Source organism: Aotus nancymaae, unplaced genomic scaffold (genome assembly GCF_030222135.1).
Source record: "Aotus nancymaae isolate 86718 unplaced genomic scaffold, 86718_ANA_hifiasm-v0.15.2.pri h1tg000025l, whole genome shotgun sequence".
NCBI lineage: Eukaryota > Metazoa > Chordata > Mammalia > Primates > Aotidae > Aotus > Aotus nancymaae.
The window spans coordinates 14307987-14320511 of record NW_026988438.1 but is presented as its reverse complement, the minus strand read 5'-3'; the positions used below and the strand labels follow the sequence as shown (position 1 = coordinate 14320511).

General features: G+C 36.3%; 1 protein-coding gene across 5 annotated transcripts in view; it reads left to right on the top strand.

Annotated features, from left to right (window-relative positions):
- Window positions 1-12525, top strand: part of DYNC1I1 (dynein cytoplasmic 1 intermediate chain 1) — a 315600-nt gene that overhangs the window by 291181 nt on the left and 11894 nt on the right. For all 5 annotated transcript variants that reach the window (XM_012450775.2, XM_012450772.2, XM_012450774.2 and 2 more), the window contains 2 exons: window positions 2269-2409; window positions 6588-6713. In XM_012450775.2, coding sequence (XP_012306198.1) covers window positions 2269-2409; window positions 6588-6713 — 267 coding nt within the window. The remainder of the gene's footprint in view (window positions 1-2268; window positions 2410-6587; window positions 6714-12525) is intronic.

Here is a 12525-nt window from a genome sequence, read left to right as displayed (position 1 = left end):
TAATTAAGAGAATTAATGTATCAAATAATATCAGTTCCTTAGAAAATGACTGTTCAAAGCTGGATGTTCTTTTAATTGATCAAAATAAGGATTTGCAATTTTCAATTCTGTTATGTGTTTATTATAAATCTGTATTTGTGTATCTATATGAAGGCCTCTATATCCTCAGATATACTGTCAGCTGAGTTGATGAGGATCCTGACAATTGACTTTTTAAAGCATGTATAAATCTTTAACACCCTTTGACTTTAAGAAAAATTGTTATTCATGTTCTTTAACCAATGGTGGGCTGGGTAGCTATAAAATCAAGAATTTGCAGTGGGAATAATCTTCTACTGAGAGTTAGAATTTAATATTTACAAGTAGTCAGTGAAGGTGTAGCCACTCCCCATTGCCTTTTAAAAAATATTAAGAAGGAAAAATGATACAATTATGCTGTTTTCAGGTGTCATTGGACAGTTAGGTTTTTGGAGAAAGCAGATTGGATCATCTAGTTTCAAACAGTGAGAGAAAGAAAGATGCTACAGAAGTAGCCAATAAACAAATAATTTTGGCTTCAAATCACACTGCAAACATGGTATATAATACATATTTTGGCATAAAAGAATTATAGAATCATAAAATTTTAAAAAACTAAAGGCTAATGTCCAGTTTATTATTTTTGTTATCTCAATGTCATACAATTCTTTTCAAATCACACCCTCTATTAGATGCTTTTTGAATTAAAAATAAGACATCTCACTGTACACACATAGTGGCCCATCTGAAATATCCTGTGTTGCTTTAATGTATTAAAAGTTTGTTCACTTCTAAGCAGTAATTTTTAAATGTCAAAAAAATATAATTCATGGAAAGAGAACTCACAGTTACCTCCTTAAATTTTCCCATGATTATTTAGGTTACAGAAGTTTTATTATTTTCACATTGCTTTTTCTCACTTTCATTTCAGCAAATGTATTTTGTGCATTTTATATTCACTAACAGTTCACTTGGAGGGATCGCTCTAATATTTGGAGCTGATTCCCTACAGATACATTCTTTAAACATTCTATGCAGAAAGGATTTGATTGTTCATCTTGTATGTTATCTTTTCTTGATCTTAATACTCTGACCTGTACAGGCATTCAGTAGAACCCATGAAGAGAGTACAGACAGCTGACTGGATGAAGAAGACATTGGGGAAAAAACTCCCATTGTTTAGATTTCTGTCAGAGGATATAAGAATACTTAATTTCTTTTATCTCTAGGGCTTTCATTATCATTTAAATTTCATTTTACATTAATTGATCAGGGATTAGTAAAGCCATTATGCAGAAATTAGAATAAGACAAGCCAGATGGAATGAATAATTCATGAAGTCCAATTACGTTTTATTTCTGGTGTACTTTCAAACTTGCCTCTGACTTCTGTGCTATTTTGATGTGACAATATTCACTGGAAATCAAGAGTGCCATTTTAATTTATTGTATCCCTCTGGAGTGGAAGCATTTGTATGCAGTAGTGATATGTTAACGCATCCCCCACCCCAGATGTCAATTTTAGAGGTTTTGAAAACACTGGGTGATCTAGGAATACGGTTAATTTTCTACAAAGGTTCAGGGGCACTTCAATGAGCCACACCAGTTCAACTGATTGGGGTGAGCTGACCCCATGTAGAGAGACTAAAGGCGTAGGATCTCGAAATGATAACCTCCTGGAAGAGAGTAATCCTCCTTAAAATATTTATACCCATTCCCCGCTGCAAAAGAACCCTTAAAATGGGAATTTGGCCTAGAGTTGGACTGGAGGTAGCAGCAGCTGTTGCAGCTACAGACGAGGACCACGAGGTGGCAGGGGTTGTCTTCAGTGAAAGGGTTCGGGTCGGTCGGGACCGCCGGGACTTCAGAACATCCCAGCCGGTCTGAGCCGGGCCGACCACGGTTGGGTTTAGGCTCCGAGCATCTCGCAAAGCGTTGCCCGGCGAGAATTCCGAACTAATGGGCAGTCCCGTCCACCTGTCTGGAATGTCTAATACGACTGTGTCTGAAACCGCCTCCCCCCGCCCGTCCCAGCCCCCAGCCCTTTCAGAGGCCCCCCTCTACCCCCGGTATTCATTTATGCCACTGGACAGTTCTAGTCACATTAAAGCTCCGGTTCACTTTCTCGAGGACTTTCATCTCGGGAAGTTTTATGACACTTTGTGAATGTGCAAAGTTTTTAATTAGGCTCTCTAGACAGCCCGAGGCAGCAGCAGCGCCACAAAGTCTTCACGGTCTCTCTGCTTTACAGCACAACAAGCCGCTGTACTCCTTTGAAGACAATGCAGACTATGTGTACGATGTCATGTGGTCCCCCGTGCATCCCGCGCTCTTTGCCTGCGTGGACGGGATGGGGCGCTTGGACCTCTGGAACCTCAACAATGACACCGAGGTGAGCGGCGGCTCAGGCGCCCGGGCCGGAGGGCTGGGAGGGGGGCGCAGTCGGCCACTCGCAGTCTCTTCCTCTTTCTCCAAAACGGCCTTTTTTTGGACAGACCTTCCAATTGCAGCAGGGCTGCCGGCCCCCATTCTTGACTACCCTGAAGGGAATTGGCAGATGCATTGGCCAAAAATCACTTAATCTCCCTTCATCCTTAAACGGTGGCAGCTCCCGGACAATTAACGACCGTTTTTGCAAAGAGGAAAACATGCGTTCACGCCTTTCCCTATGGAACAGGACACACAGGCATTTGTCAGAGTCGTGCCGAAATAACTTTATTGGCAAACACTTGGAAAATAAAGCTTTTATGGATGTTGATTTTTAGATTGGGCTTTTAAAAAGGGCTATTAGTCAGCGTTTGCTGCTTGTACCATTTCTATTTTGAATCCATAAAAGACGATTATGTTTACTATTTTATGTTTAGATCTTTCATCCGTTTGATTTGTAGCAAGGTAAATATTCCTTGTCTAAGATATCAAACTCGAAGGCAGACTTTCACAACAGCCTCTAACTTTGAACATGCATATCAAACTCAGTATTTTTTTAAAAAAGAAATTTTAATGTCACATTTACAGTAAGTGAAAATACCTATGTATTTTAAAAAGCAGTCAGTAATAAATACTGCTTTTAAATTATGCCATAAAAATTATGTTTTAAAAACTATGCCACATGCATTGTTCCTTTTAGCTAGTCTTGCAAAATTATTGAGTTGCTAATTCAGGTACTTGGATGTTTTGCTTTGTTTTGTTTTGTTTTTAACATAAATATTATTGTCCTTCAATTTTATAAAATAAAATGGTCTCTGCATCACTTCTTGGTTTCTAATTCAAGAAAGCTCTCTATAAATAAGAATGCACAGGTAAGAGGAACAAGTGCTGCAAACTATATGTCAAGTGGAAAACAACAGAAAGGTCTTTTGAAGTGTTTTGAGCAGGAAACAGCTCAGCCTTTTTAATTAGGAAGCCCACAGCTGGAGGATCTGAGGAGGAGCATACTTCCCTCGTATTTTGTGTGTGTGTGTGGGAGGGGGGCAGGAAAATATTCTTCAGGTGTTATTATTGAGTCCTTGTATCTTCAAGGGTATATACACCTATAATCACAAGTAGTTATCTTTTAAAAATCTTTCAATTTTAGTCTATTTTTCCTTTTAGCTACAAGAACTCTGTGACAAGGATAAGAGTTGTGTAATGAAGCATCTTTGAAAATAACCAAAAGGCTTGAGTACGTGAAATGCCCCATCATTTGGATGTTGAAAGGTTTATAACATCATTGTTTTTAATAGAAAGATGTTATTATCCTCCATTGTAAGGGTTTTCCAGAGTCTTCATCACTATTTATTAAAATCGTATTGCTTCTATTTGCTAGAAGAAATTCATTCATTTAAAGCAACCAAAAAAACCCAACATTTTCCAGATTGACTTAGGAGACCGCTGTATTAGAAATCCAGCTTAGTTGAGATAATGTTTAGGTGATACCCAACTACAATGCATATGAAGGGAGTGAGTGTTTTACAAACTCCTTAATAATTCCTATGTAACTGTTTTTCTTATAAATATTTTTTTAAGGCAAAATGAAACTATAATATCTCAACATTGACAAACGTGATTATTTCCCCCTCTCTTTCTCTAGGTATCAAGAGACAACCGCATAAGGTTTTATAGCTAAACATTTTTTTAAAATCGTTATTGGTCATGCAAACTGTTTAGTTTTGTGGTAAACATAATTCTGCTTTCGCAATAATAGTAGAGATGCATTGAGTCCTACTCAAATCGAGTAATGAACTGAACACTTTTAAAACCTTCAAATCATTTTTGCCTTCTGGCAAGTTGAACAAGATTTTTCAAATATTTGTCAGATTAAAAATTAGGTTTGTTTAGAAAAATCTGAATTATCAGCATAGCAGTATGTTTTGTTGTTGTTGTTCATATTATTACATTTTTGGACCAACTTATTCCAGCTGTTCCTATGTAAGGATAGTTCATATTTACCACTTCAGTATTTCTGATTTCTACTGCTTAATGTAATAATTTATGATATATAAATCTTGTCTTTGCAATTAAAATGATTGAGCCAGGAAAACTGGAAGTATCTGTGAAATCAAAGTACAAGAATAAGAGACAGAGAGAACATATGAATTGTTTTTTATTATTCATCAACTTTTGAAAGGTCATTATTGATCAGATTAATACAAATATATTTTGTCATTTTCTTCATGCATTCATGAATTTTCTAGCACATCATATAGGCTGTGATCATTATTTTCTATCATTTATAATATCTATGAAAAGATACTATTTTTAAATGTTTAAAATATTGTTTCAGTTTGTTATAGTACTTTTATATTCCAAATAAAATTCTTGAAAATGTATTAGGCATTATTTTAAATGTGTCAAAATGTCAGTTTATTTTGTGATTAATTTTTTGTTATATTCATATTAAGATTAAACATTTTATTTGATTTTTAAGATTGTTCATATATTACCTAATTCTATTCAATATCAGATTGTTCATGGAATTAGGTAATAGAATTAAGTAAGGATCCTGTATGGTCCTTCTAAATTATGGTATTAAAAATTAACTTGGAAGAGTCTACAGCTGAACCACAGATTTGTTTTCTGGGCAGCACACTAATAATAAAGTGTATTGACAGAATTATGATCCATCTAAATTCACATTGTTTCAGCCTTTGAAAGGTTTGGTTAAAAATTCAGACTCTAGCTTGCACAGCAGGTACTTTTATTGTAGAAATTGTATATTTTTCTAAAATAAATGAGCCGGGGACTTTTGGTTCTTTTTTTTTTTTTCCCTCACAATTGACATACAATGATTTAAGCGGGTGAAAGAATTTTTATTGATTTCAAGATTAAGTTTAAACATAGATTCTTCATATGATGGAGTTTTTATTGCTATTTTAAAGATAGGTATTGGGTCAATAATTTCGTATAAACAGATGGTTTCAATTCCCTGAATAACAGAATGCCGGCGGTGCTGAGCCACAGTACATGTTGTGTTTCCATCCTAATACGACATGTTTATTAGACACAGGTCTTAAACAGTGGCATGAGATGATCTTGGTGACCCTCTTTTCACCATATTTTTTCTTTTTGTTTTAATATTTACCTTTTCCTCTCTTAATGGCATGTTGTCATTTCCTATTCAACATTCTTGTAAAATGCTCAAGAGATCTGAGCTTTATGTCAATTTTAAACTTCTAACCTTGAAGACAAGCATTTACACAACTGATAATGGAAGAGAGGTAGACCCACTAAAAAGTCTTTCCAAATACTGAGGTTCTTGGAACAAATGCTGCAGGTTTCATTGTAGCACCTCCCGTTCACTTTAACTATTATTATTATAAGCATCGAGGTTTTTAGATTTGAAGTGTTTATTAAAGGAGATATAAGATATTTTCTATGAGTGGGTGACTGTAATCTATCACGATGTCATCCTGGGGACAGTGCCAAAGTTGTGAATCCCTTATCAAACTTTGGTACTGCCAGAGGGAGGAAGACAGATTTAACAACAACAACAAAAAAAAAAAACAGAGAGAGAGAGAATTTGAATATTTTGAATTTTTTTTTTTACCTCTGTGTTTTCCTTTCTTATTCTGATCATCTCCTCCTTGATGAGGTTTTGAGGGATCAATACATATGTTTACTTTTTCCTTGAAGACTCACATTAATATGACTTTTATTCCATTATGCACCCACTTTCTGCCTTTTTGGTATCCTTAATCTTGGTAAATACTGAGATCTCTCTCTCTCTCTCTCCATCTGTCCATAAACCATGACCCGATGGGGAAGGATCCCATTTAGCTCCTGTGTTTTTTCTTGGATGTACATTTGTCATAATCCAAAGAAATATTCATGCCGCTTACTGCCTGGTGACTATGTAAAAAGACTCTCCCTCCTTTCCTTTTTTTGTTAAAGTGTCTCTTCTCTCTACCCCTTAATTCAGTGGAGCATATGATTTAAGAACAATGAGTCCTTTTTCCCCCTGCACAAGTGATGTATATTACTTCATGCACATTAAAGCAGTTGGTGACTCATCCAGTTAAACGTATTATTGTAAATTTGTATATTTAAATTCATATTCAGAGATTGTTTTATTCTGTCATAACCCGTTGGCAGGTTCCAACAGCAAGTGTGGCCATTGAGGGGGCATCTGCCCTAAACCGTGTTCGTTGGGCTCAAGCTGGCAAAGAAGTTGCTGTTGGGGACTCGGAAGGCCGTATTTGGGTCTATGATGTTGGAGAGGTACATGTGTGTTTGTTTGTGTTGTTGTTATTGTTTTGACTTGTGTATTTCTCTACTTTAAAGACCTAGTGAAATTATTGGCAAGACCTTGTAGGCCATAAGGACCCTTTCTAATGTGCTTGCAAATTTCCATTGACTTCAGTGCTAGTTTCATGAGACTTCCTTAGGGTTTAATGTAATCTTCTGTCTCCATGTACAGGATGCTTTAGTTAATGATGCAAGCTCCTTTTGGAGTCCTATGGAATGCCCTGTCATCCTGTGATGGAGTGTGGCACTTCCCACTAATTTCATGAGAATGAAAATTTGCCAAATATATCATGCTCAAATTGAATTTGGAACTTTTTATTTACTTGAAAAGTCAAGTTTTGGTTGATATGCTTAATAAATATATATACTATTTTTCTTAAAGTATAGCCAATTGAGAATGAGATTAATCAGAATTTTGTACCATTTTGTGGTATTCAAATTTATTATATGAGATATATACCTTTCTAGTATGTCTTATTACATGATATGCAAAGTATTCCTGAATATCATGGCATATAGAAAAGGAAACAAACCTACCTTTTATTTCAGACAAATCTCCTTGAATTTTTATATGATCTTAATTTAATATTACATTATCAATCAATCGTGCTTAAGATAATCTGTTTCTGTTACTATATGAGAAAGTGTTGACAAAAACCTTCATTTCTGGTGAGGTAAAGAATTTTTTCCTTAAAGAAAAAGAAAATATTGAACTTTCAAGCAAAACAAAATAAGAGTGTTATGTAATGCTATTTTGGCATAATACGAATCTAATATTTGCATTCCAGGGGGAAAATATACCACATTTGTATGCATAGCATCCTAGACCTAGAAAGTACTCTGTGAGTGCCTGGCGGATGGGTTTAGCTGATCATACTGAGAAGGATTCTTTATGGTTTCATCAATCAGCATTCTATAAATTTGGCAATCCTAGATGGTTTGTTCTACAATGGAACTTTTGATGACATATTATATACTGCTATATGGTATAGTTGATTATGTTGAAACAAGCTAGATGGTGTTTTTTAAAATTCAGCCAGGGACAAAAACTGAATGACTTTAGAAATGGGAGTTTTCTATTCTGGATGCATAATTCTAAGTGAAAAAAAAAAATCTCTTGCTTTTACTGTATGTTATCTGTTTCATTTGACACCCCTTCACTACTCCTGATGCCACAAGCTGAGTTGTTCCAGCAGTGACAAAGATTCTATTAATATTGGCACCAATGGTGAAGATGCAAATGGTCTAGTGACTATTGATGTAGTTTGGAGTCTTTGGGGAAGAGAATACCCTCCGAGTCAGAAATACCACCAATAGCGTTATAGCAGTATTTTTTCTTAAATCAGTATTCTTTGTGTTTAATGTATTTTTCTCATGGTCTTCATCAAAGTAAAACTAACAACAACAAAAACAGATATTCTTTATTGGGTCACTTTCTAAAAAATAAGAGCAAAGGAGAATGTAAAAAAAAGAAGGCTTTTCTCTCTTTCTTTCTTTCTTTTCTTCCTTTCTTCTTCCTTTTCCTTTCCTTTGCTTATAACAAGTGTGATTGTAGGAGAGCAATAGACATGAAGACATGCTCAGAGATACAATGACAGAAAATAGATGAGATTTAAAAACACTTTGCTCTACCTCCTTTGCATATACATAATGTCCCTTAACTCACATAAGATTATACGCGATATTAATTATTTTATTCCTCTTTGTTGTATTCTAAAAGGACTGAAAACAGAATAGTTTAACAATCTGGTTTATATTTTATAAAGTCTTTATTTTGACTTGAATATTATATATATACACGCATATATATGCACACACATGCATTAATACACTCTGTCTATGCAATAAGGAAACACATGACATATATACAGAATTTTCTGCAGTAAAAGTGATTTGATGGCTTTTGGACAGAATCACTTGAACATGATGTATTTTGTGAGTATATATGATTTTACAAAAGTTACTTTGGCTGATATGTGGCTGCTAAAACTTCTTTCTAAGATGTTATCATCCTTTCTAAATTGTAAAGTGTTGTTATACTCATATTTCTACTATCGTACTGGCAGGTCAGGCTGGTTTTCATTTTTACGTGATTGCCCTTACTTTTCTAAGTGATATTACAGACTATAGAAATGTCTGCAACTATAGGCCAGTCTCGCCTATTGTCTGGAGTCTAGACAGGCTATAGAAAAATCTCTGTGACATATAATAGACCAAACAATTTGTAGGGTTGTTTATCCCTACAAATTCACTACCAAGGAAAAGAAAGGATATACTGTTTTATTGAGAGTAGGTAATATTACAATCTCTAGTCCTTCTCTGAATGATCAAAAATCAGGATAAGCTTATACACTTGAACAATTCTTTAGGTATTGTTTGATCATATACAAAGCAATCTATAGCTCAGAAAAACTGAGACTTAACAAAATAATTGTCTTAACTGGGTTTTTTTCTAAGTATTTTGTAAATCATATTTGTTTGGGTGGAAAAGGGAACTTTTGTGTTTCTCTTTGCCAATTCTAAGCTTTATTCTAAAGCACTGAAGACCTAGTCTGTAGAGGCACCATGTACTAAAAGGAAAAATGACTTCCCTACATCTGAGGCTTAGCTGCAGCCCACTTCTGAAAGGGAGAGATCCCTTAAGGGCAAATGCTGCCACTATTATGATTACTCTAGGATCGTTCACCAGCCCAGAACTGACAGAACGTAACTGTGCTTAAAGAGAAGTGCACTCTCTAGACAAGTGCCTTCTCAGCCTTCCAAATCACCTAAACTGCGGAAGGCCGGATGGAATGTTTCATGGCAGGCTGGCCCATTTGGAATTAGAGGTCAAATCTAAGGCTGGTGCATGACTGACTACAGGGAGGGTGGTTGAGCAGGGAGCTATTTAAGAAGAAACAAATATGGCACTGAGGACTAAATTGCCAGTAGGCTCTGCCACCATTACCCATACTCAAAATTGGTTCCCTGGTCCACATTAAAATGAAACTCGTAACCATGGTCGTGCTGGCCTTTAGGCAGAAAACCTTGCTTTGTAAAACTCTCTAGAAAGAAGACAAAATGCTTTTAGATAAGCTTTATAATACAAACTGTATTAAAAAGTACGTGGTAGGTTTTTAGAGCACACAGTGCTCTATTACCTATTTCTTTTTAGAGCACGCAGTGCTCTAAAACAGTGTTGATCCATTTTCCTTAGTACGTTCTTCTGTGGGAAGACATCTCATATTCATTCTCCCGGAAGACTTCTTTTGAGGAGACTTATTTTAGGCTGGGGAGAAATGAGGGGCCTGTAGGCTAGCTTTTGCCAAGAGCTTGTTCCATAAGTGAGGCTGTCTTGAAGAGTATAGGACCTGTGCAATTGCATAGGGCCGCGTGCTTAGGGGAGCCCTGAGCTTGGGTTAATGCTCTGTCATTGTCTTGCAATTGTTTTGCAAAAATCTGTTGGGAAGGAACTCTACATTTGCATTTTTCACTGAACACTGCAGATTATATAGCCAGTCCTGTCCACCAGAGTGTTACTCTTAATGCCACTCATCAGGCAAATAAGAAAGAAATATATAGATATATGTATATATGGGCCTTAACCTAGATCATTAGGAAGAAGGAGAAACCTCTAGAAATGTAGTTAAATGGTTGGACACACTACTATATGATCTTCTCATTACCTATTTCTTTTCCCTTTTTTTTTCTTGAGACAGAGTTTTGGTCTTGCCCAGGCTGCAGTGCTGTGGTGCGCTTCTGTCACCCGGGTTCAAGTAATTCTCCTGCCTCAGCCTCCTAAGTATCTGGAACTACAGGCACACACCACCGTGCCCAGTGCATTTTTGTATTTTTAGTTTCACCCTGTTGGTCAGGCTGGTCTCAAACTCCTGACCTCAGGTGATCCACCCACCTCAGCCTCCCAAAGTACTGGGATTACAGACATGAGCCACTGTACCCAGCCTCATTACCTATTTCTTAAAAGTATTTAAAAATGTTTAATGAGAAGGGCCACAACTCTACATTATAAACATCAAGGAACATAAAGATAGAGCTGAAGCCATACTGGAGATCCCGATTCACCTCCCACAACCCTGTTTGGATCACATCATCATTTTACCTGAAAATGTATTAATAATATAATTTGGGGAAAGATCTCTGAGATGCCTGCTGCAGTTAGAGGGGAGTGGGACAGCCTTTCTCTGTCCACACCATTGCTGAGAACTCCATGAAGAGAAACTTTTGTGAGCATTGATGGAAACATCCCCATTGAAGCCCAGATAGACTTGCTTCCTGTGAGTCCTGGCATTCCCTGATTAGGGCATTGCAGTGTCACCAGTCACTGACAGTCGTCTGCCAGATCTCCTGTTCCAGCTGAGGCTGCAGCTGCTGCAGGGAGTCCCAGCTCAGTGCCCCCATGACCATGCCTTCCTCTTATTATGTACAGTTATTCTCCATGACTTTTAAGATGATGGCAGAGAGCAGTGGCTTGAATCCAGATTTAGTGATGCAATTTATTATGAACTTCTGAAGCGGTAAACATAGGATTGTGTATGAGCTCACTGAAATCACCAGACTGAGTTTGTCCATCTCCCTTTTTTTTTCTTTTTGTTACATTTAAATGACAAAGACATGAGTAATATCCTGCAGCCTATGACTCAAGAGGTAAAATATAAAACAGCAATGGTCTCAGGTAGGCCACATGATATTAATGTTTACAGCAATGGTCTCAGGTAGGCCACATGATACTATGTTTATATAACAAACACTTTTTGTTGTTTGATTTCAGCATTATATCTGGAAAATACACTGTATACATTTATTTTCACAGATAGGGGTCTATTTTCTTTGCAGAGCAGGTGCTGAACTCCCATTAGCATAAGTGGAAGTTATGCAAATCTGACAAAAGACAGAGAAGACCCCCTTTTTATTATTTGGCTATAATTTTTATTCTATTTGTGCCCTCAAAAGTTCCTTAAATAGACAGCGGTTGCATGCACCATTTAAATTTTCTGAGATTCAAAATTAAAAATAAGCCTAGCTTCTGAATAAGTTTTGAGAAATCTCCAAACTATGGGATGCAATCTGTTCATTTTGGATTATGGGAAGGATGCCATTCAATTAAATGAAACATGGGTAGGATAATAAGTTTGAAACTAACTATAAATATTCTTTAAAAGAGAGAGCTATTGTTGTTTTTTTAAATAATATATGAACACACATTTTAAAGAAATAAAAATAAAAATTACTCACTGCCATGGCTCTGTTACTGAAGAGCAAGCTTTTCTATGTATAGAGAGCTGACTTCAACAGCACATAGGCCAGTATGTACAGAATTATTCACGTGTCCTGATGATTGATAGCCAGCCTATCTACCTGTCTTTCTTGCAGATGTGTTTTATAGAAAGCCTGCCGCCATTGTTAAGGCTTCAGTGCTGTCACACAGATGCAGCTGTCATAAATATCCCCTAACAACTATGTTTGCTGCTTATCTGAATTAGTTAGAATGCTGTTTGCAGCTCCAGTTTTGAAAGAAGCAGTTTATCTTCCACCTCCTATTATTTCTTTTTCCATTAACCTCTTCCAGGGAAGATTTTGTTTTCAGTTGCGATAAATTCACACAGGTTTCAAATCCCTGATTATATTTTATAGTAGTCAAATGATAAAATTACAGAATCATTTTCAGCTCAAAGTAGCATTTGAAGAATAAAATGGCAACTTAAAAACCATGGTTTGAGAGATGGACAAATCTTATCATCCCAGCTTTGTTGATTTGGTATCCTATTCACTAATTACCTAAGAAAAC